The 24,569-nt window shown below is 36.7% G+C and overlaps 1 protein-coding gene and 1 long non-coding RNA gene across 2 annotated transcripts in view; one reads left to right on the forward strand and one right to left on the reverse strand.

Annotated features, from left to right (window-relative positions):
- Window positions 1-3,157: 3,157 nt before the first annotated feature.
- The window catches only part of LOC123865442 (rho guanine nucleotide exchange factor 18), a 53,053-nt gene continuing 31,641 nt past the window's right edge, over window positions 3,158-24,569 (reverse strand). The window contains exons 18-35 of the mRNA XM_045906465.1: window positions 21,302-21,420; window positions 20,996-21,130; window positions 20,651-20,805; window positions 20,080-20,212; window positions 19,212-19,369; window positions 18,574-18,692; window positions 18,407-18,433; window positions 17,177-17,290; window positions 16,698-16,807; window positions 16,092-16,257; window positions 15,483-15,651; window positions 14,960-15,123; window positions 14,479-14,586; window positions 14,002-14,094; window positions 12,895-13,025; window positions 12,060-12,158; window positions 8,637-8,731; window positions 3,158-8,418 (exon numbers count right to left, since the gene is read on the reverse strand). Of these exons, the coding sequence (XP_045762421.1) occupies window positions 8,298-8,418; window positions 8,637-8,731; window positions 12,060-12,158; window positions 12,895-13,025; window positions 14,002-14,094; window positions 14,479-14,586; window positions 14,960-15,123; window positions 15,483-15,651; window positions 16,092-16,257; window positions 16,698-16,807; window positions 17,177-17,290; window positions 18,407-18,433; window positions 18,574-18,692; window positions 19,212-19,369; window positions 20,080-20,212; window positions 20,651-20,805; window positions 20,996-21,130; window positions 21,302-21,420 (2,216 nt within the window). The 3' untranslated portion in view covers window positions 3,158-8,297. The remainder of the gene's footprint in view (window positions 8,419-8,636; window positions 8,732-12,059; window positions 12,159-12,894; window positions 13,026-14,001; window positions 14,095-14,478; window positions 14,587-14,959; window positions 15,124-15,482; window positions 15,652-16,091; window positions 16,258-16,697; window positions 16,808-17,176; window positions 17,291-18,406; window positions 18,434-18,573; window positions 18,693-19,211; window positions 19,370-20,079; window positions 20,213-20,650; window positions 20,806-20,995; window positions 21,131-21,301; window positions 21,421-24,569) is intronic.
- LOC123865500 lies at window positions 12,135-21,566 on the forward strand. Its single transcript, XR_006795983.1, has 3 exons — window positions 12,135-12,145; window positions 16,384-16,388; window positions 21,494-21,566. It is a non-coding gene; the product is annotated as an uncharacterized LOC123865500 (long non-coding RNA).

Here is a 24,569-nt window from a genome sequence, read left to right on the forward strand (position 1 = left end):
AAAATGTTGCACTTACACTTTTTCTCCACTATATAAATGTAGGATCATACTTTAAAAAAGTTGAAAACTAAAACCCGACTGCGATTGTCTTAATAAACGCTGAAATATTATAGTAAATTGTTTTTCTGTCGCTTGGTATATTTTAATGTTGTAGTACATTTATATTTATGAACTCAGAATTTTCTCCTCTTTCATTTGCCATCCCACTCGATACAATAGCAACAAAAATTTTTTGGAGACTCCCACTTTTTTTCAAGTAACAGTACTCAAAGTCCCAATGTAAATACGACACAAACAATGATTACAAATTATAAATATAAAGATAGGTTAAAGCTAAAAAGTAACGTTTAAATATTGCCACGAAACTTAAATACTTAAGGTCTAGTTAATTAAGTACAAGATTATCACTAACGTAACCCTACATCTTGTCAAAGACAAAAATACTGTGATACTCTTGCGTGTTTATTCATTTATCGACTAATATTGAGACCTTGTGAACATTATTGTATTACTTTAGAATTTGAATATGAAGCCCGTTTTACATGCTTTGGAAATATAACACTATCGCAGACGTCTGTTAAATATTAGGTCCAACAAAAGTTTGCTAAAACTAGAGATGGGGAATTGCTTGCTACTTTTAAATCATTTTCATTTGGTGAAATTGTCATTTTTCTTCACAGTGATTTCACAGGCGGTTTTCACGGAAAGTGATGCAATACATTAATTTGACTATATTTCACAGGTAGTTTTTCGCAGAAAGTGAACTCTTTAGCGTCTTAGCTCGGGTCAATGAACGTGCGCGAATGAAATTTAAGCAATAAAGCCGAATTACATGTAATAATTTCCAAATTTTGTGATTTTACTTCGTGATGTTTCACAGGCTTTACTTTAAGTAAGGTAGACATACTGAAAAGTAGTAGGTACATACTGAAAAGGTTTCACGTTATGCTACTAGTGAAACGATCCATCTCTAGCTAAAACAACTGCACATAATTTACTACTTTAACGTCCCACAAAAAATCGGCGATAAAATGGCCACAGCTACTTTCCTCGAAAAATAATGGTCTAAAATTGGTCGTAACTCGTAGTCGCATAAATCGGTCTAAAAGACAAAAAGCGGTCAGCGACAGCCGTAAGGTTTTAGGTGGAATGGTTTTTATTAGAATTAGATTCTTATGGAATTTTGACAATTGTCGACCCTTTTCAAAGGTTGTAGTTATTTTTGTTACTGAAGTGCATAGAGTCCCAATTAATAGTCTATAGAAAAAAGATTCCGACGAATTGAGAACCTCCTCCTTTTTGAAGTTGGTTAAAAATAGTCGAATAGGGCATCCATTTATCACAAACATACAAACATGTGAGAATGAAACCTCAGTTGGCACATCTTGTTTGTACGACTACCCACGATTCGCTTAATCTGTCGCGACAAATAAGGTCTTTTATAAAGTCTGACCACTTAGAAATTTCCAATTATGTAATATGTAAATAAAAATATATATTATTTTCGGTTTATCGTGTCTTGTTAAATATAAAGCCCATATCACTACATCTCAGTTTTAAAAAAACCTTAATGTTTTTTAATTAATCACGTATCTAACAAAAAACTTTATATAATAAAAACATAAATTTTTTGTTATATTTAATTATAAAATTGGAAATTGCTAAATCAACGTACAATGTGGTCTTAAACTAAATGCAATATTATGCTTACTTGTCTTATAGCAAAAATATCCAATGAGTAGAAGTTGTCACCTTAATCTAAGGAACGATTACAATAAATGCAACATCTCTGGCCACTTTTATGCCGAACACAAAATTGAACTAAAATCTGATTAAGTATATTATTAATTGCCTATAGTTTACACTCTTCAAGGCGCATGACACGGGTCTTCCCGCGAAATTCAAATTTAATTAGGTTTTTCGCAATTTGTAAACTAATACGACAAAGTAGGCTTATGGCACTTTAATTGCGGCAATGGCAGTATTATCCTCGCAGGTTTATATAAAAATCTTTACTTGAAAGGGTCCAGTTTAGGAAATTAGTTATAGTATCGACTAATTTGTGAGTAACTCACGTCAAACTCATTATTTTGACTAATTTCTTGAACTGATTTCAAGTAAAGATTTTTATGTAATCCTGTGAAGATGATACTGCCATTGTCGCAATTAGAATGCCATAAGCCTACTTTGTCATATTAATTTACAAATTGCGAAAAACCTAATTGAATTTGAACTTCGCGGGCAGATCCGTGAGCACCTTAAGAAAATAGTCACTCATAATGAGACTTCAGACCGCAAAACTTAAATTAATTAAGGTGTATTTGCCTAATTTTTATATGCGTAAAATATTAAATTCTTTTATTTTATAATCTGTTCTGAAACGTTATGTTTCGGAAAAATAGAATATTTATTTTTTATTGTCATGCTATTTGCAGTCGTTATTGCAGTTATTCAGCCGACGCAAAATTAAGAGGGGTCTCTCCGTCACTCGCTCCATACAAGCGTAGTTCCAATTTCATTTGAATATTAAGCAACCAAAGTCCATGAAATGCAGACATATTTTAGAAACTAATATCTATATCTGTGGTTTTCCAGATTTCTGTTAAAATATTCGGTTTCATAGTTACGCGGTCTTAAAAATTTACATACAAATCTTTGAGCCCCTGTAATTTTTTAACTAAATATTTTTTGAAAAATCTAAAACACCACAGACACAGATATTAGTTTCTAGAATATGTCTGCAAAATTTCATGGACTTTGGTTGCTTAATATTCAAATGAAATTGGAACTACGTTTGTATGGAGCGAGTGACGGAGAGACCCCTCTTAATGCCAAATTAATTCAATTTTGTCATCACCAAATTAATTCTCTCTAATGAATAAATAGCGAGAAATGATGATGAATAATTATTGCAATTTATATGTAAGTATTTTAATTTTATAATATTTAAATAATTTCACTATATTTATTTAAGACTAGCAAGCGCCCGCGAGTTTGCGTGAAGTATTTACGTTTCAATTGCCTATAACTTCTTTGAGATGTCGATTCTACACGTTCTATTAATTCTAAGTCTAAAGTTCTGCATTCCATGCTCATTTTATTGTGATGACTTGGGGTCTCTCTCTACACATTCAAAATTCTACGGAACGAGAACTCAGAACTCTAGAATATAGATCGTTGGCAGTGGCATCGATAGCTAAATAATTCTCCCAGTCTTTTCAAATCTCTCATGTTATACGAGCTACGGACAAATCTAGCAGAATTCCGCGAGCAGAATATAACGTGCGGAAATTCTACGACTTTTTCGCGCAGCTACCGCGCTCTTCTAACAAACTCAGCTACAATTTTTAGACTTGTCCTCGCTCTAAAACACCCGATCATTCCATATTCCCTATGTTAATAGTTCCTTATTAAAATTATTACCCCATCGAAACGGTAATAGGCAGAACTTAATAGATCCTGCTAACTGTTTTTTTACTGCTTTTTAAAGTTCCGTACCCGAATGCCGAATGCCAACGGGACCCTATTACTAAACCACCCGCTGTCCGTCCCTCCGTCTGTCAGCGGGCTGAGAGATTTTTTCCCAGAATGTGTTTCTATTGCCGGTATAACAACAAATAATAAAATTTTCAAAATGGCCGCCATGAAATTCAAAATTAATTTAAAAAGCGTTATTTCTTGTACGGTACGGAACCCTTCGTGTCCGAGTGCAACTCGCACTTGACGGAGTATTTTACTTCTGTGTTCCCTTGATAGTCGTAGACAGTTTTAGGTCTGCATTATGATCGGCATTTTTGCCTGCCTTTTTTTGCTTTAAAGAAAGTTGGTTGGTCAATATAGTCATAATCAACTTTTTAACCTTTACAAAGCGTATAGAATAGATATCTTACATAATATATTCAAACATCAACATCAATATATATACATAGTACGAAAGGTGTCTTAAACGAGACAATAGTTCAAAATATCACCGCTCTCATAGACTAAACAGTAAAAAGGATTACAGTAAATGCACGAAAAATAGTTTACAATAGTCTTCATGAGTTCTTGTTAACAACAATATTATACTTTGTGAGATAAACAACAACCGTCTGCAGATATTCCGACAACAATAATGCTGGAAACACACTCATACTACTCATTAGTTTTTCTATACCTATATATTTTTTATACATTTCATGAAATTATTTTTTGTTGTCGCGGCCAACACTGCTTTATTGCCATCTCTTTCTCGGAACAGTACAGTGGATTAATCTATCCTTCTCACATTTTTTTTTGTTATGGCCTGGCTTCTTAAACGGTAAGCCTAAAAGTGTTTAATTTAAGCAGAATATCTGCAAACAATCTTAGAATAAATGCATAAGACTAGCAATTGTATGTTATAAAGTAGATTGATTCTTTTTGGAATGAGGAGAATAATCCTGTACGCAAATGAACACAACAAATCGCTTATAACATCGGAAATCAGTATACAGTTCAAGTAATCTACCATCATTTCCAATCTTTTCGTATATCGAAAAGAAACGGTAAGAAATACTATAAAACTAGTAAGATTCTTAAATTTTAAAAATATTGGTCAAATCATATTATATCTTAAGGAATGTATTAGAACTACTTAGACTATGAAAAAATACGCGTCAAAGATAGAATTAATAACAAACATGCAATTGCCACTCTCAGATGTAAGTATAAGAGTTAAATACTTGATTATCGAATATAACATCCTATTACATACTTTAAGTGATAAAATTTCAACATATTTACATATTATATAACAGTAATCTATAATAACGACCAATACGATTATATGACCAATTTTCCTAGGCTGAATCTCCGACATATTGTCATACTTTTGTCAACTATTTGTCATAAGTATTTAAAAAAGTGGTCACCTAATCACACCGATCTTTTCAAGTTGACCAAGCACTAAAATCGTAATATTATATTCAAAGAAAACCAAACTAAAAAATAATTTTGTATTTTTATAATATGCATCTCTAAAATCTGTTTTTGGTCGACCTTATATACAAATTGTTTCTATCTGATTTGTAGGTGTAAATATAAAAGAAAATAGTGTTTATATTTTTGTTAAAATCGAAGTATTTAAAAGTGTAAAGTTGTGTGTGGTAGAAATATAATAATTATAATGATACTATTTCTTTAAAACTGAGTGCTTTTAGATATAATAAAATGTGGCTGTTATAATATATTGTTTTAAATATTGATTTTTTTATATACTTTTCATAATAAATTCAATGCCATGAATTAAATTCACACTAAATTTTTTGTAGCAAATTCTATTACATATTTTGCATTTACATGTAATAATATAATTTTCTGTCAAAAAATTAATATGTTTTTAATTATTAACATCTTTATATTAACTAGTAGATATCATAGATTAGTACTTTAACGATTATAACCGTACATTTTCTTGAGACCCTTTATCAACTATTTAGTTAAAAGTAGGTTTGTATCTTTAGTTTTATACATTATGCATTTGAAATTAATGAAATGAACTAAATATTATTCTGAATTAGGTAATTAAAATAATTTCAATTAATAAAATGGGTAGGTATCTTATATTAAGAAATAAATATGGGAAGAATTTTCATTTCACAATTTAATGATTACTATGACACAAATCTAATAATAATTATTTTAATAATCATACCATATTATCTAAAAGACTTAATATCCATAGACATTAGTACCAAGTTAGCGTCCAATTTTTTTTATATACGACGCTTGAATAATTTTCATTTGTTTCAAAGCCCCTACTCTACGTCAAACTTCAATTATACATGTAACGAGATGCTATTTACAATAATTTCTTCAATCATTAATTATTATAACAATTTATTTAATACTAGATAGGTTAAAATTGTCCTAAATTAATTAAAATTCGATTTGATTCTTAAGATCAAAACAAAAGGATCCTATTCGCTATTAATTATCAAATCGAAAGCTTTGAAGGTGGCTTCGATAACATATGAAACTCAGCGTTATTCATTTTGACATACGGTTGAAATTGGTAAAACACGAATCAAAGCAGCGCGCGGACGTGTTTAGTTTTCTTTACTTATTTATACCAAATTGAACCGTATGCTAAAGCAATAAAACAGAGTTTCAGTTGTTATCCACACTGTAGGTGTACCCCGACGCTATTAATCGTGACGTCAAACTGAGTTCTTGTATCAAGGGGTGTCAAAAACGTCAGAAAATTAACCGTGCGTACTTATTATTTCAATAACAGAGAATCGGAGACCTTCTGATTTTAAACTTATAATATGTGATGATTCTTGACAGTAGATTTCCAAAATATTTTAATTCGCTTCAAATAAGAAAACCTAAAATACAGACACCAAGGATTTGGTTGAAGTTTATAATAGGCATGTGGAATGTTCAATCATTCTTTTTGAGTTACATAGTTAAATTAAGCAAACAGACGCGCATATTTAGACTGGCCATATCGTTGTATATCAAAATATATATTTTTTTCCGTATTTAATAAAGTAAAACGAGATCAAAATTGTTTTTACTGTTTAAATATCCTATTATAAGTTCTATCCTATCTGTAATCTGTCAAAAAGTTACTTAGCAATGTAATTATTCATCTTAAACTGAGTACGTTGATAGATTACAGATAGATTAATTTTTTCAATTTCTGCCGTAAGTTTAGTTTTTTTTATGAATAATAGTATAGCTGCCTGCGTTATTCCAAGTTAATTTTTTTTTTTGACCTGACTAGGACATCAAATATTTATTTTAATGACACCATAGATAATGACATTGCAGCTGCATTTTTAATTTTAGGAACTGTATAGTTATGATAGTACATAGTTGAAAAATATATAAATTAATAAGTAGATAGTTACAATTTTAAAACAATATAAAGAAATGAATAATACTAAATGGGCAAAATGCTGGTTTTCAGCTGCGATTCAACAGAGAAATCAACATCTTTTGTAGATATGGCATAACACCATAACATACAGAAGTTATTTTGTATGGTAGCTTAAGCACTTGATCCGACTTTTGTCATCCGATATTTCTCCGTACTCCGTGAGAATATCTCGGATGTGCCTCGGATTCAAATCGGACATATGACGTAGATATGTCAAAGATGTGCACTGAATAGCTTGCATTTAGATCAGAGACCGGATTAGTGAATAAGCAATATTCGAATTCAGTCCGGTTTTTATATTTTGACGGATTCGGATCGGATGAGTGCGCCGCTCTAAGTCGAGAGCAATATTCACTCACTTGTTCACTTTTAATTAATTTAATAATTTTTGTTCTAATTAATATCCAATTTATATGGGACACTTCATATTTCGTTTTTTTTTTTTACTTTCGCGGTAGTCGTATGATTAATCATTATCACATAATAACATTTACTCATATTCAGCAAATAAATGTCATTTCATTTCACTTTCACTTTGATGACATTGCGTCAAGTCAGTTCGAATAGAACCCCTAGAGGACTCCCGCAGCGTTAATTTCGATTTTCATTCAATAAAATGGTTTGTCAACGAATTAGATTATTAATAATGCTTTACATTTTCTGGAGATTGGGTTCAGCGATTGTTAGGTTCGGCGCAAACGGGCCACATGCCAAAGCCACACGTGGCGCACGACCAGCGATATCTATGTACTACCTTAAAACAGGTCACTCCAAGAATTTTTAATGTAATCGTTTGCTTGTATACTTAACTTGAAGTGTGTTGTGGTTGTTTTTCATCAATTAATTCAATAGACACGACGAGGTGGTGTTATGACACATTATCCATCTGTTTAACTAAGGTACGATGAAATAGTCCCGAAAAAACAGCACTGCTGCGTCATTGCCATCCTACTGCACTCCATATTAAGGTTACCAAAGACATACGAAAGCAGTAATTCGGTTTGTCATCGCCAAGTGTGGCTTTGGCGTGTGGCTCAGTTGTGTAGACTTTTAGAACAATCATGCGTCTACGTGGACAGAAAAACACTAGTTAATAACAAAGTGAGAATTCTATTAGTGATTTTGTATACAAAAAGCGTTTGCGAGGCCGCGACCGCACTTTACACTTTGATGTGAAGAGAGCCTTAAGATATCCGGCAGTCTCAGAGCGCTTGGCGAGTGCATGTGCCACAAGCATATGACATCCTCTTCAGGTATGTGTAACGGCGCCACTAGTTTCCGGCAATCGCACTCGGAACTTGTCTGGGAACATCACACTATTGATCGCAGGAGGGGTTTAAGATATCCGGCAGTCTCAGGAGCGCGTGTTGTCGCTGTGCGAGCGCGCCTGTCAGAAGTATATCACCTCTTCTTCGGGCGCGTGCGGCGCGGGCGCGGGCGATGGCGCCACCAGCGGCGTGTCCGGCGACCGCACCCGGAACTTGTCCGGGAGCTTTGGGTATGTGTTTGTCCTGTTTTAAATAAAAAAACACGGGTAAAACATCGGATTAACTGAGACGAAAGGCATTGTAAGGTCTACATCTCCTGAGGCTGCTCATACGTGCGGAGGATTGTGTGTGGTGGCGCGCTCTCGGGAAGGCCTATGTCCAGCAGTGGACGCAAACAGGCTGATTGATTGATTGAGTAAAGTTAGCACCAGTTGGCATTTGAATAGTTGACTATATGTTACCTTGTAGCTTTATTGTTGAGCTGCTGCTGCTGGTGCGAGGGCAGCGGTGCGGGTGAACTGCCAGTGCGGGTGTGGTGTATCACTAGCCCTTGCGTCTGTTAACATAACCTTACTTTGATTCTCCCAAAGGTTAAGAGGCGTTCATTCGTAGAACACTCCAAACAAACGTAGTTTGCTTCTCATTTTGATACCAACCAATCAAACTTAAAAGCTTCAATAGCTCAACGGTTATAGGAGCGGACTGAAATCCGACAAGTCGGCGGTTCAAACGACAATAGTGCAACGGGTAGGCCGTTGCACTATTGTCGTACCCACTTCTAGCACAAGCTTTACGCTTAGTTGGAGCGGAAAGGAGAATGTTAGTCATGATTAAAATGGCTAATATTCTTTAAAAATTTAGATACTTTCTAGGAACTAATGTATTTGTATGTGTTCAATTACACGGTTCAAAGAATTTGAATACAAATCTTTAAATCCGTGTAATTTTAAAACTAGTCATTTTTACGGAAATCTGCTAGATTTCCGTAAAAATATTACTGACATGGATAATAGTTTCTAGAACGTGTCTACAAAATTACATCTAGTTTAATTCAAATGAGAACAAAACTTCGTATGTATGGAGCGAGGCACGAAGAGACCGCCGTTAAGACAGTGATAAGAGAAACTATTAGATGGATGCAATCAAAAAATTTAATCTTCTGTTATTAGCGACAATTGGTTTCACTAAACATTTTTTCGCTTGGTGCAATCCATAGCAAAAAGGAGTGAAACAAAAAAAAAACAATATAGATTAGATATCGTTTATTCGATAATAATCGATAAATAAGATCATGCTGTTACACCAAAAGCCGAACAGACCAAATGGTTGTGGAATAAAATACGAAGTGTTATCAATATAATATTGACAGTGTTGAAGTAGAGGAGCACCAAAAGCCACAATATTTACATTTGACTACTCATTCTACAGCCAATTATTACATTACACCTTAGTGGAATAAGAATAAGAACCAACGGCAGAAGTGTCATTGGTAAATCAAAGGTCTGACATTTGTTGCGAGCTGAAGCGTTTAGTTTACCGTTGAATTTTTGGGTTGAGCTTAAGGTGGAAGCGACGAGCCTGCCCGCGAAGTTCAAATTTAAATTGGTTTTTCGCATTTTTTAAACAAATACGACAACGTAGGCTTATGGCATTTTCAATTGCGACAATGGCAGTATCATCCTCACAGGTTTATATAAAAATCTTTACTTGAAAGGGTCCAGTTCAAGAAATTAGCTCTAGTATCAATTAATGTGTCAGAATTAGTCGATACTACAGCAAATTTTTCTATTCTAGGTTTTTTTGAAAATAAAATATAGTCTATGTCACTCACGCACTAGAAAAACTACAATGATGTAGCTTTCTAGGGTGAAATCTAGATAAATAGAATCTAGTTAAGCGTGTTTTATGCGCGTATGTCAAATCAATAGAAATTCTTTACAAAAGAGCGTTTGAACGTGCGTTGTACGCATGTACGATGTGCACCAGTATAAAGAGCAACACACGCCGACAGAATGGAGTAGAGCGCTGACCAGTAGAGCCAAGGCGCTGCATTTTTTTTTCGTTTCTTTTTCTCAAACAAGCTTTAATTACTTCGATATAATGGCGACGGCGCGCGCACTGTCTAGGCACTTTCTGTTTAAGTATATAAATTTCAACAGTAGGCCAAATTACATAAAACCAAGTTGAGATTATCAAAAAGACTCGTCTCCACCCAGTCTGTTTGCGTCGGCCCTTATAGTAAGTGCAGAGTAAGCAGAATAAAGTTTTACTATATTTAAGCTTTACTACTATAGTTAAAATTAGAGCAGATTACAGTTTAACAGGTGTTCATTTTGTAGTGAAAAGTTAATTGATATTAAAATAAAAAGCCCCAAATTTTACTTTAGGAACATTAATTTAGACTTAGCCGTTGTATTGTCTGCTTGAACTAGTGTGCGCATGCTTGAGATTTTTTTTTAACTTTATTGTTTATAACTAAAAAAGAGTAAGGTCACAGATGAACCATTATAGAATAGAATAGAACAAATTTTTATTCAAATAAACTTTTACAAGTGCTTTTGGATCGTCAAGATAATTTTTTACCACTGGTTCGGAATACCGGTATGCCAGCAAAAAACTCGGCATTTGCTCTTTTCAAATGATTGAAAACTAGATATAGTCTAGATTAATACGACGTTTAGACACTAGTGCGATCAATAAATTCATATTCCACTAACGCAATCTCAGCCAATAAGTATAGGCAATATTAACAATATACAAACACCGATACTTGGACTTTACTTACATAAAAAAATCATATTTAGACGTTAAAATACATTTGGATACTCCGAATCCTGCAAAACAACCATTTAATCTGTTTCAGACAGTTTTTTAAAACACGTGAGGATGGTGTTGGAATAGGTACGTACCCGGCAGGAAAGATTTACGATACTCAGCTTGTGCTACTCCGATAATGAAATATACAAAAAGCATCTTCGCATTATTGCCTTTCTGATGAATCCAGTTTGTAGTACATAGGTTGGATGGTTTCAAAGTCTTTAAAAGATTAGCACTTTTTAAAGTTTGATGTGTAATCTTTCCTGGCAGGCACTGTATAAGGGCATATGACAGAAAGATGTTGGGTAAATAATGGTTTAAATGACAATATTCACTTGAATAGAATTTATAATGTACTTACATGGGATTTTAATGTAATTTATACACTTAACGTTAACTATGTATTAAAAATCTACGCACACACCAAAAGCTAGTACTGCCGATGATGCTAATTTAGTTGTACACAAATCCTTAAGTCAAATTGACATTAAAATTTGTGCCATCATTTTTATGACAAAAATTGGCACATTTTTACCGACCAATCTCGAGTAGCTTGAGGGAGGCACATAGGCCTCCCTCAAGCTACTCGACACTGGCGAAGTGTATTGTGCTGGGCTGGCACTACAAAAACCCACAAAACAAGAAAAGAAGAAGACAACTTTACAACTTTTTCACCACTATTAGATGCGGGCGTATGAAGGAGACAGCGAGATATTTCACCTATGCTTTCACTCTATTTGAAACTCACTTAATTGCTTAAAACTCATAAAAGGATGTCAGAGTCTTTGTCCACATTGATTAAGGTTTTTTAAAAATCTCGTGGAAACTCTTATATTTCCGGGATAGCAAGCAGCCGGAAATTGAGATAGGCAAATTTTTATCCCAGAAAAGCATAGAGTTCCCACGGGATTTTTAAAATCCCAATATCCTCGCGGACGAAGACGCGGGCATCATCTAGTAAATAATAATGTACAAAACCAATCAGAAAACTAGCCAACAGAATTTGTGTACAAGTGAATTAGGGGCAATATATTGTTATCTAATGCACTATTGGGTTAAAGGTGTACCTCGCAAGGCGACTCGTGTAGACGGTGGTAGCCAGGCGGCGCCTGCTGCTGAGTCTTGCCACTCGCCAGCTTCAGTGGTAACTGTTGTTTCACCATTTGCTGAAATAAACCGAAATAGAACATTTGGTTACACAGATTTCAATGAACATAATTCATTAGTGGTTTGTTTTATATATAGCAAAATGACTTATTCGCACTTTCTACAAACCAGTGAATATCATTCGTAATGTTTTTTTTTCTCTCTCTCGTCTGGCTTTACACTGATTAGCCAATGTCAAGATTGTAGTTATTTATAAGTTAGGGAAACTATATGTATAAGTATGGACTTCGTCTGTGCCAGCGCCCACCGACATACGCGCGGCGCCCCTTTGGAGCGCTTCCCAGTCAGTTCCACCACCAATAAACACCAGCAGAACACAAAAACCGGCCACTTCTAACAAAAAAACATTCCAAAAAGGCACAACACGCGCGCCAGCAAACGCCACAACAGACGAAGTCCTTCGTAATGTTTTATCTTCCTATTAAATAAAACCAGTCACGTACGAGTCTTTTTCGAGGTTTTTTTCTCTTAAGATAGGGAACCCTAAAAATGAGATTATTGCCGATGAATCATGAATTCGACTTCCGCAGAATCTCACCTTTCAAGACATAGACGTTGGTGAAACGTTTTTTTTACACTCTATACAAGTTAACCCTCGACTGCAATCTCACGTGGTGGTGAGTAATGATGCAGTCTAAGATGGAAGCAGGCTAACCAGGACGGGGTATGGCAGTTTTTACTAAACCCATACCCCTTTGGTTTGTACACGGCACCGCGATCTTTGTATGGACTTACTTGTATGGCGGGTGCCCGAACGGTGGCTCTGGTCTCGTTCTGCGCAGACAGGAGCTGCGGCGGCGGTAAGGCCGCGCCTCTGACGCTGCAAGCACTTGTGGACGACTCCGAGCCCGTTGAGCCGCGGTTATCTACAACCATTAGAGTTATGGTTAAAGAACTTTATTCTCACTAAGAATTTTACAAATTCACTTACATAAGAATGAAACAAATTGATAAGTAACTTATTCATTTAACATTGCGATTATATAAAACAAAGTGGGTAGAAATGTATTATAAAGTAAACGAGTCGGTCGAGTGCGCCGATTGCGTGGACAAAACATGGATCATTAGAGACTAGATATGGCTTGGCACATCAGGGTAAGTACAGTTAGTATTTTATGTACCTATGTGTATGGCATGTAAAAGGTAAGTATAGGGGTTATAGTATGTAAATGTACACATATTATGTATGTTTATATATGTTAATTTGTATCTATTTCATTTTCATTTTTATAGTCTATGTTCAACTATGATATAGTCTATTTGTTTGATGCCCGCGACTTCGTTCGCGTGGGTATAGGTTTTTAAAATCGCGTGGGAAATTTTTGATTTTATTGGGATAAAAAGTAGGCTATGTCTTTATTCAGGGTATAATCTACCTCCATTCTAAATTTCAGCCAAAACCGTCCTGAAGTTTTTGCTTGAATGAGTAACAAACATACACACAAACTTTCGCCTTTATAATATTAGTGTAATAGTGTGATTAAGCCGACTGCAAGTTATGAAACATTTCTGTCAGAAAATTTTCTATCTCATTCACTCTGCGAACATCAGAAGCGTACGTCCGATCCGGCAACTTTCTGACAGTCTGCAGTTCTAGTCCAAGATGTATGAGCAGAGTGCCCTCCTAATTTTTGTAAGCGACAAATTATGATAATATGCGGCCGGCCTTTAGGGCCAACTAATTGATTAGTACTAGTTATTCAAAAATATTTCAACATCTCGGCTTTACTATGATAACCGCCGACATGATCGTATCGTACTGTTACATCGCATCTCTATCTGATGGATCGATTTCAAAACATTTATCAATCGATGGTGGGCTTATGTTATCTTAAAACTCACTTCTCCATTTGGGCTCTTTCCGTCGATTCGTATCGCTAACGCTGGAATCCGGCGACAGTGTACCGACACTGGCTATCTCTTCTTGTGAACCACCTACAATATTATATATAAATTAAATATTTCGAACAAGGCAACCACAAAAATATCCATAAAAATAGTATAGAAAAGCAAGAGGGATATACACTAGGGATGTGAGGCACAACCCCTATCGTAAGGATGCATGTTCACAGAAGCGGAGCGGAGATGTGTTCGTAGATCGACTAGATTATTGATTGAAGACGCAACAATTTTATTAAATCATCCTTCTGATTGGTCTGCTAAACATAATTATCTCCACTCCACTTTACTTCAATAGGTACCATAAAAAAAAAAAAACTGACGAATTGAGAACCTCCTCCTTTTTTGAAAGTCGGTTAATAACTATAGTCATCGCCGTTTATCGTCGTTTTACAGTAGTAATTTTATTAATGTCCTAACCGTGTTGTTGCAGTCTCTCCAGCCGTCGGTATAACCTCTCCCTTTGCTGTTCCACATCCTTTTGTTGTTCTTCGAGTTCCTGTCGAGCCACTTGGAGTTGCCTCCGCTCTGCAAACATTTTATTTTTTAATTTATATTCTAGCGCAATACTTGCTGGCAAGTGATGATGCAGCCTAAGATGGATCTTGCTTGCCAAGAAAATACCTATTCACTCTTGACTTGAAGGTTCCCATATTAAAATTGGAGGGGAAAACTGATGCCGGAAGAGTTCCATATCCTAGCGGTTTGAATTATACGCGCTTGCCCTTCGAGACGTTGTTGTCGGCTTTCATACCGCCTTGCCGTCATGTTGGCAGCATTGCTTCGTCAGGTTTTTATTGCGTGTATGTTATAGTGAACAGTCCGTAGTTGAAAAAGTTGAGGATCGGTTGTGTAATCCAGCGGGCTGGAACTAAACCACTACAATATTAAGGAAACTCACCATGTTCAAGTGTATCTCTGTCAGCAGCCCTCTGCGCTTCCCAGTTGGCTCTCTCGGCAGTCAATCTGGCTTGCGCGTGCCTCAACTCCTCTAACTGCGCATCGTGTGCCCTTCCAGCCCCGCCCGCCCCTACCGACCTCCACGCGCACACTTGCGCTTCTAGACTGTGGACAAAGTCATTTGTAAGAAATTGGAACGTTCGTCACTAGCTAAACCAGGCTATTATCAGGCTTCACGAAACGGACAAAAAATAGTTTTAGACGTAACTTATGTAATTATAGATCTATATTCGGACGAGACTCACTGCATGCCTGTATGCACGCGTGCGCGCGTTTATGCGTGTACGCGCACACACGCTTCCTAACGCTTGCGTGCGAATATTACAAGCCAACGCTGTGCTGCCAATTTTAGAGCCGCTTCGTCTTGCAGTGTGTACGTGCGGCCATGTGTGTGCGTGCGTGCATGAGTGTATATCTCTGAGTACATACGGGCGAATCTTATCTGCTAGTTTATGTAGTCTCACCTGTGTATAGTAGTGAGCTGTTGCCACACGATACAAGCCAACGTGTATATCGCGTGCTGCAGTTTGAGCGCCGCGTCCGCTTCGTCTCGTCCCCGCGCCGCCTCGCTCTGCGGATCACCTTCGCGCGCTTCTGGCGGCGTGTCGGACGTAGACATACGAACCGTTACGCCTAGAACGTAAACCAATACTATTAGAAAACAACGCAAGACATTGAAAATGGAAATTCTTTCTTAGGCTGAGATCTTTAGAGCGCAATATGACTTTGCTCAGGCTTAAAACACTGTTCAAACGAGACAGCTGGCATAAATCTGTCTTGTTTCAACTGGAACTTAAGTCTAAGCAAAGTCAAAGTGCGCTCTATAGACTTCAACTAAGGTTCTGTACTACTCGGTCAAGCTAAGTTTGCACCTCGCATCGATTACGTCACACTGACGGCTTAGGTATGCGAACCTTACTGGCGCGACAAGACGACCGCGGGAAGGTTAGCGGGGAAGTGGGAGAGGCGCCGCATTCCAGTGAGGTGCAAACTTAGCTTGACCAAGTTATACCTCGAAATCGTTTGACAAATCAAGTACCCAAAACAAAAAGAAGTAACCAACAGACTCCTACCTCGGTGTTGTTGTGCGTCGAAGCCTGCGAAGGTATCGGCTCGGCGCGGCAGGGCCGGGCTCTGGTAGGTGGCGGAGTGCCGCTCCCCCGCGGAGCTAGTGCTGCGCCCCAACGCCGCGCCGCCCGCCAGTTGCGCCCAGCCGCTACTCGACGCTTCTAGCGCATCCTGCCAGAACCATCTTTATTTCAGAATCTTCTCTAAAGCTAGGAGCTATGTTCGAACTCCGATTGTGATCTCTGACTTTGTAACTGCTCAAATGGAGATGCCCACATTTCTACACTAACCACGAAGCTCTAGTTTTTGTACAAATGTTGAGCGAACTTTTCATCGCCAGATTTAGTAGCTTGCACCACATGCATCTTTTCACTACATTCTTCAAGACTGCACTGTATAATTTCGAAACTCGATTAGAATTAAATAATAAAATTCAAACAATTACTCTGTTTAACATTAAATGCTACTTTCCTGAAATCGTACAAATAATTTTTGAGCTGGATCGCAAAGTTTTTTTGCAATGTGACACATAATCTGAACTCCAACCCAAACTGTTGAGAAGTTATGTGTCATAAATTCTGAACCGCAATCGAAAATCGGCGTGGGTTTACCTTGACAACTTTGCAGACTTCCTGCCAAAGTGCGTGCGTGTCCGGCGACGGCGCCGCTAGACGCACGTAGTCCGGGAACACCAGCCCGCCCGGGAACATGGATGACATGCCTAAGGAACGTCATACATCCATTTTGACAATGCCACATACTCGTACAGCTTCATATATAGCTACATAATACATGGGTTCCTAAGTGACCGAAAGGTGAAAGTAAAAGGAGAAAAGTGAACGCGGACGATAGCGTAACAACTCGCTTAGCTGGATGGTGTTTTGACAGCTTCATAGAACATGATTTTTGATTAAAACTATCCTAATTCTTCTCCTAATCCTTTGTGAATAAAGGTGGTGTTTCAAAATAATTAAAAACATGAAAAAAAAGTTCATCCAGGGAGTGCAAGTGGATTTCGATATAAGTCGATGCGGGCAAAGTTACAAGTTGATAAAAATCTAATGAATATAAAATGAAAAGTTATAATTACCTGTGTTTGGCACATCCAAAGTAGACGAGCCGGTGTGTCCGACCATCTTCATATGCAGCGCCATTTTTTCTTCAAGAAGCTGCGCGTGCTCACGATCCTTTGCTCTTAAAGCCTCTAGTGGTACCAAATAGAAAGAAACAGTTACTGATTTACCTAAATTTAATTATTTAACGTTTTGTTGTATTTCACGGGTAAAAATCCGGACCTTAATCTGGCGTTTGCTTTTATTAATATTTAAAGGTATACTTTTGTGGATTATGGCTGATGCGACGAGATCTACCTTACTATCTTAAGGTTACACCTTCTTAGACTGAGATCTAAAGAGTGCACTTTGACTTTGCTGAGACTTAAGACACTATTAAAACGAGACCATTATACATTATACCACTGGCATAAATCTGTCTCGTTTTAATGGAAACTTAAGTCCAAGCAAAAGTCAAAGTGCGATCTATAGATCTCAACCTTAGACCTCTTAGAACCTCTTAGAGTTAGACCTCTCCGCTAGAGTAATACTGTCGGTTTTCAGCGCACGCAAACTTTTGATAATAACATTGGTGAGCCCATTCAGGATTATTTTATAGTAATTTTTGGAGTTAATACAAAGTATAACATAGAAATTACAGTTACGAACTTTTTACAATAATAATTTAGGCTTTTATGGGTATTTAAGGGTGAATTTGAGTTAGGGTTTTAACTAGTATTACTGAATGAAGGCTGTGAAAAATAAATTTTATAATTTAAACATAAAATTCACAACAGAGCCGAAGGGAATAAGTAAGAGTAATAAGAGTAGTTCTCATGGCAAGGGTTATTGATGTTGTTATAGTCGCTAGTGGACTTGAAGAAAAACTGCCCGTTTTGATCCGAAAACAATAGATCGAGAAAATTTTGCTGAAAAGTAGAGTTAAGTGAACATATATGTAGTACGAAGCAGGCTGAGATGGCAATCGAGGTATGAATCCCGCACCGGGTTAGCACGGGGGCTATGCGGGTGTACAGGGCGTCCCTACCCCAATTGTCATGTCGACCTGTCGCGAAATATATCCTTGTACCTTCTCACATTTGAAGAAGTAAAATCCAATTGGAGGACAGTTTAAGTCCACAAGCCAAAATAAGGCGTTTACGGAATTATTAACACAAATGGATAACCATTATATAGAAAATTAAATCGTAAGATTACATGGGAAACCATGCTGTCATGCGTGTGAGAACCTATTTACAAATAACTACCTTCGATATGCCACCACGGAGTTTCGTCTGTGCAAAAATAATGCTATGTAAATAAGATGTGTCAAACTGTCGCAAACTATACTTGGAACTGGACAGTTTTATATAGAGACTTTGATACAGCAAAATAAATCCTAGACCAAAGAAATAAGGTTGAAAACAGTTGGTACCGGTAATCAGTCTTATATTCTCATGCCTCGCCTCCAGCTGTCGCTGCCTCTCCTCCGCGGTGGCGGCGGCGCCCGCCTCCGACTCCTCCACTTCCTCGGGACAACTTTGTACTGCACCTCTTGAAAATGACAACATAATTTTTTTTTAATTTTTAGATTAGCACTTAGCAATCAGACCTGCTCGCAAGTGATGATGCAGCCTACGATGGAGCGCGCTTGCCTAGAAGATGCCTATTCACTTTTGGATTGAAGGTATCAATATTAACATGGAAGGCAAAATTTTTCAATATCCTAGCGGTTTGAATTAAAAATGAGGAGACAAATCGCTTCGTACGTATCCGTGGAATTTCGACTACGTACGGGTGCAGACCTTGACGATGCCTTGCGGTACGATGGTATACAGGTGAAGGAGAAAGCAGGTTAAAAAGTTACAGGGCACATTCTCCGAAATATATCCAAATAGTTCTTTTGTACCGTTTAGACATTAATTTTACAACAATAATATGTTTATGTTTTTCATTCCGATACAATTTAGCTTTTGATTGTCTGGTGACTCCACTAAAATTATATTTATTAGCTATAACTAATGCCCGCGACTTTGTCCGCGTGGATTTAGATTTTGAAAATTCTTGACATACCTGATAGCGTGTATCCACACGCTGATGTCCTTAGGGCGATGTACTCGCAGTTCGAACATCTCCGGTTCAGGAGGTCCGTTGCAGATCAGGTACAGACCTCGCCCTTCCGCGCCTGCCTTCTCTCGCACTAACAGTTTCCATAGTGACACTACGCCCGTCTAAAAATTTAAATAAAATAAATAAATAAGATTTTATTTCAGACCCACATATGTTTCTATACATAGGTCCATATACAAAGTTAGTGTGTTAGTAACAATAATTCCTTATAATTAGTAAGTGTTAGTAATGTTAGTACAAGGTAAGTAAAGTGGCCTACCGTGGCAACTCTAGTCGCCCGGTGGTGACAGCTACCCAATGTTTAGTTATTGGGCAGTCTATCCTATCCCTAATTGCAATCAGAATGCTGTTGTGACTATTACGAGGGCGCTGTAGGAGTTTAGTTTGCTTTGTCAAATTATTATGTCGCAAATTGTTAAAATCGAAGATGCTTCTCATTCTAAGAGACCCGTTCTCAGTAGTGAACCGGCGATGGGGTGATCAATGGTGATTGAATAATTTATTTAGAAGATTTTTGGCATATAACAACGTTGTTCAGTAACATTATGCGGCGTCCACACACTGCTCTACTCGCGCGATTAATCGCGACGCGCCGCACAAGGTCGCTTGCCTTTGCAACACGATGGACGTCGAAACTGTGGCAGCGTGCGCGCTACTGCATACTTACCGACAAAATAGGGAGCGATGGGCATAACTAGGAACAAGCGAGTAACGCGGCTAAACTACGTCTCTGCCTCCATTCCTCGCTTCTTCCCATGCCACACGGGCAGTGTGCGGACGGAGGGGTTAGGGTGTACTTTATAATTCATACCTTGTTATCGGGCGTGAAGAAGGTGTATTTGTTGTTGTTATCGTGCAGAAAGAACAGCACGTCCGTCAGAACGATTACTAGTAGCGTCTGCATCTTGCTGCGGCCCTGCATCAACGTCGACACGCCTTCGAACCTGCAAATATACGCTTGTTGAAAATATATCAATGGATCGATATATCGATATTTTGTTTTGATACATTGATGTTTTCGGATGATGTTTTGATATATCGATATAAAATATCAAGTGTCGAAAATATCAAAGAGGATACTTTTTTTTAGGGTTCTGTAGTAAGGCAAAACGTACAAAGGTAGACTTTTAACAATGATGATTTAATACATACATTTTCATTCCTTCCCTTTTAACAACGATCGATCGATGTGTAAGGTTCGATTTTGATTAAAAAAAATTGGCACCATGCAATTCTATATGGGGTTTTCACTACTCAGTAATTTTGCGCAGAAGGTTTATATTATGTACATAACACATTTATATTGATCTGTGTAATATGTATGACCACCCGGACAAAGCTGGGGCAGGTCAACTGGTTAAGTAAATAAATAAATCACTCACTTTAAACTTCTATTGCCTTGCAATATGTCACTCTTCTTAAACTTGCGTCCTCTGAAGTTGGCGAACGATTTGGCGTCTATACGGTGGTATATCTCTAACTTCCGGTCTTCTCTCTCCTTAGCTGCCACTTGGTTATCTACGTCGACTAGGATTTCCTATAAATGATTATTATTCATATAAGATGTATGCAAAAGTTAGTATGAATATACAAAATATTTCGTCGTAAATATCAAAATGAGTAATCAAAAACAAAATATTAATTACTTTCATTTAAAATTAACTTAAGGATTACTTTGAAACTCTACTTCTTTCATTTTAAAGCATTAAATCAGGAGGGTAACTAACCTTAACTCCACAAAGCGCTTTCTGTAGCAATTCTCTCTCGCCGACATCGTCGCCTGCCGTTTTGAGTAATGGCTCCAATAGTAGCGGGTATTTGGTTAGCCTTTGTGCGACGAACAGTACGCATTCAGGTACGCCCTAAAATATAAACGTCTTTTTAACTTAATATTCTCACTATTTTCACACTATAGGGGTCACTCGTGAAAATACATGTAAGGGTGTTGCCAGACCCACCCGGTCCGGCGGTTGTCGGGGTGGTCAATGATTTATAATCCTTTAAAAACTCCTGAAAAAAAATGGGTGTCTTACCTTTTTCCTAAGAAGTGGGTTTTGTTGGCACTTTCGTATAAATCGTGATAATTTCGGTTCCCTTGCACAGCACTCTTTGAACACCTCCACCGCGTCTCGATGCCTCGCGCAGAATTCACCTGTGTGTAAATTATAAGCCTTTTCATACTAAGAATGTTTATAAATGCTAGTTTTAGAGTGAATTCACGTTAGATATAACTCGTGCCAATAAAAGAAACTAATCGAAAAGAATGGTGTTAATCATTCGCTCTCGCTTACACACACATACCTGTTTCTACGCTAATATATATCAGCACTGCTGTTCCGATTCATTTATTTACTGGCACGCGTTCAGGTTTGCCATTGTTTTAAACAAATGTGTTTTTTCTTAAGAGGAAAGCCAATGCGAATGACATAGACGATTTCACCTTCAAACTAGCAATTTTGACATGTCATGACCCTCTATTGACAATTAATCAAGCAGACATTTCAATCTGCGAAATTTACGCGGACTTTTAGTATTTTGACGTAGGAGGGTAAAAGATCCAGTAAATGAACGAATAAGGACTACCCTGACATTGACCTAAAATTAAGGTATATGAGAATCGTTCTATATATAATTTTTATATTTTGTGTGTCTGTACACAGTAGGTATCCACTCTTAAATTATTTAAATATCAAAAAATCAAATAAAATGCGTGGTATTAATTATTATAACTTATTTTATTTAACAAAAGGATAAATTGCCAGTAAATGAACTGGGAATTTCAGTGAATGAATGAACTCTATCTAGTGCATAAACTCTCGATTCCTATTAATAAATAAATTCTTAAATATATTTTCGGCTTGGAATTCAAAAAAAATTGTCAGATTTTCACAGTTTTTGACTTATTGTATATTTTTTTCTACATTTTGCGCGATAAATCAAAAACTATTTTACATAATAATAATAAATAAAACCTGTTTTAGAATGTATAATAGAGCCCTTTCTGTATAATAGAGAAAAACTTAATGCCCATGTTGCACCCAAGTCGCTGGAAGTGCAACATCAGCTGCTGAATGTTTTGAGAGTAGTGAGAACAATATACCGTAACACATGTTATCAGATTTGTTCCTTTGAGCCGAGAAGCCACATGTTCTGATGCTTTTTAGACAATCTAAGATCTCTCATTAAGTGGTCCAAATCATTTTGATTGAATAGTCTAAGTTGAGATGTAAAAGTCACTACATCGTCACTACCTTCTGAAAGTTCTTGAAGTAGATTGGAGGTACTGGGTTGGGGCTGAGGTACAGATTTATCACCAGAAGTCAGAATCGTTCTAATTGTAGACTGCAAGTTACAATAGAGTCGCTTGGAACATTTTTTTTGCTGTTTCTTCTGGTTATATTCACAATGCAGAAATAATAATCATCATGGTGTTTAGATGGTTCGCGCCAAATTATAATACTTTTTTTAGTAAAAGTAGGGTCTATTCTTATTTGCTCATAAACGCAATGAGGAAATACAGCTTCCACATATAAAAATTTGGAGTCCAGGCCTTGCTGTTAGCTGCTAATGGGTTCTCAAAGTAGCCCGAGTATACTTGTTTTACAAAGTTAGACACACTTGCACGACATTCTTTAATACGTACTCGCCACCAAATGGTACAAAAATGATTGGAATAACTTGCAGATGTTCTTCTTGATGTTAACACCTCGATAAATTTCGGAAATTACTTGTCTGATCTTAATAAAGTGTGAACATACAAAGTGTGAGTATAGTGCAAAATATGGGGGTACCTGTATCTCAAAAACTAGAGCTGCTGTGTAAAAAATTAAAGTAGATCTGAAATCAGCGACGTCAAATTAGTAAGAAACAGTTTCAAAACCTAATAAAACAAAAAAGTTGAATTTTGTATGCCAGTGAAATGATTCGGAATCGGAAGCCACTTTATATATCGCGAAATTTGGAAATGTGGTCAAATTTTCGAAATCCATATTTATCAATGAAAAGCGACATAATTTTGTAAGTAGTACTTACTTACTTCAGTTTACTATTTTTGAACAGTTTCGCAGAGGTACCTACAACAATCGGCCTCATTCAATCAGCCGCCATATTTATAGTAACAGGCAAATAAATACAATTAAGTATTGGAACTACAATACCTATGCTCCTAAATGTATCTTAAAAAACAAGTCTCATTCAGCGTTACAAGTGCAGAAGAGGAAGTAGACAGACGGATTAACATCAGTTCGAACAAGTACTGGGCACAAAAGGAAAGAATGAAATGAGAGGAGAAATTTTGGTAACAGTTTCCTTTTTGTGATCCCAGGGAGCTTTAAATATCGATTTTGAACCAAATCGGTCAATTAACAAAGAATTTCAAAATGGCGTCGACTTTTTTAAATTTTGGTAACGGTTTCTTATTTTGTGATGCCAGGGAGCTCTAAATATCGATTTTGAACGAAATCGGTCAATTAACAAAGAATTTCAAAATGGCGTCGACTTTTTTAAATTTTGGTAACAGTTTCCTTTTTTGTGATGCCAGGGAACTCTAAATATCGATTTTGAACGAAATCGGTCAATTAACAAAGAATTTCAAAATGGCGTCGACTTTTTTAAATTTTGGTAACAGTTTCCTTTTTTGTGATCCCAGGGAGCTCTAAATATCGATTTTGAACGAAATCGGTCAATTAACAAAGAATTTCAAAATGGCGTCGACTTTTTTAAATTTTGGTAACAGTTTCCTGTTTTGTGATCCCAGGGAGCTCTAAATATCGATTTTGAACGAAATCGGTCAATTAACAAAGAATTTCAAAATGGCGTCGACTTTTTTAAATTTTGGTAACAGTTTCTTATTTTGTGATCCCAGGGAGCTCTAAATATCGATTTTGAACGAAATCGGTCAATTAACAAAGAATTTCAAAATGGCGTTGACTTTTTTAAATTTTGGTAACAGTTTCCTTTTTTGTGATGCCAGGGAGCTCTAAATATCGATTTTGAACGAAATCGGTCAATTAACAAAGAATTTCAAAATGGCGTCGAATTTTTTAAATTTTGGTAACAGTTTCCTTTTTTGTGATCCCAGGGAGCTCTAAATATCGATTTTGAACGAAATCGGTCAATTAACAAAGAATTTCAAAATGGCGTCGACTTTTTTAAATTTTGGTAACAGTTTCTTATTTTGTGATCCCAGGGAGCTCTAAATATCGATTTTCAACGAAATCGGTCAATTAACAAAGAATTACAAAATGGCGTCGACTTTTTTAAATTTTGGTAACAGTTTCTTATTTTGTGATCCCAGGGAGC

The sequence above is a fragment of the Maniola jurtina genome, chromosome 5, assembly GCF_905333055.1.
Source record: "Maniola jurtina chromosome 5, ilManJurt1.1, whole genome shotgun sequence".
Classification (NCBI taxonomy): Eukaryota; Metazoa; Arthropoda; class Insecta; order Lepidoptera; family Nymphalidae; genus Maniola; species Maniola jurtina.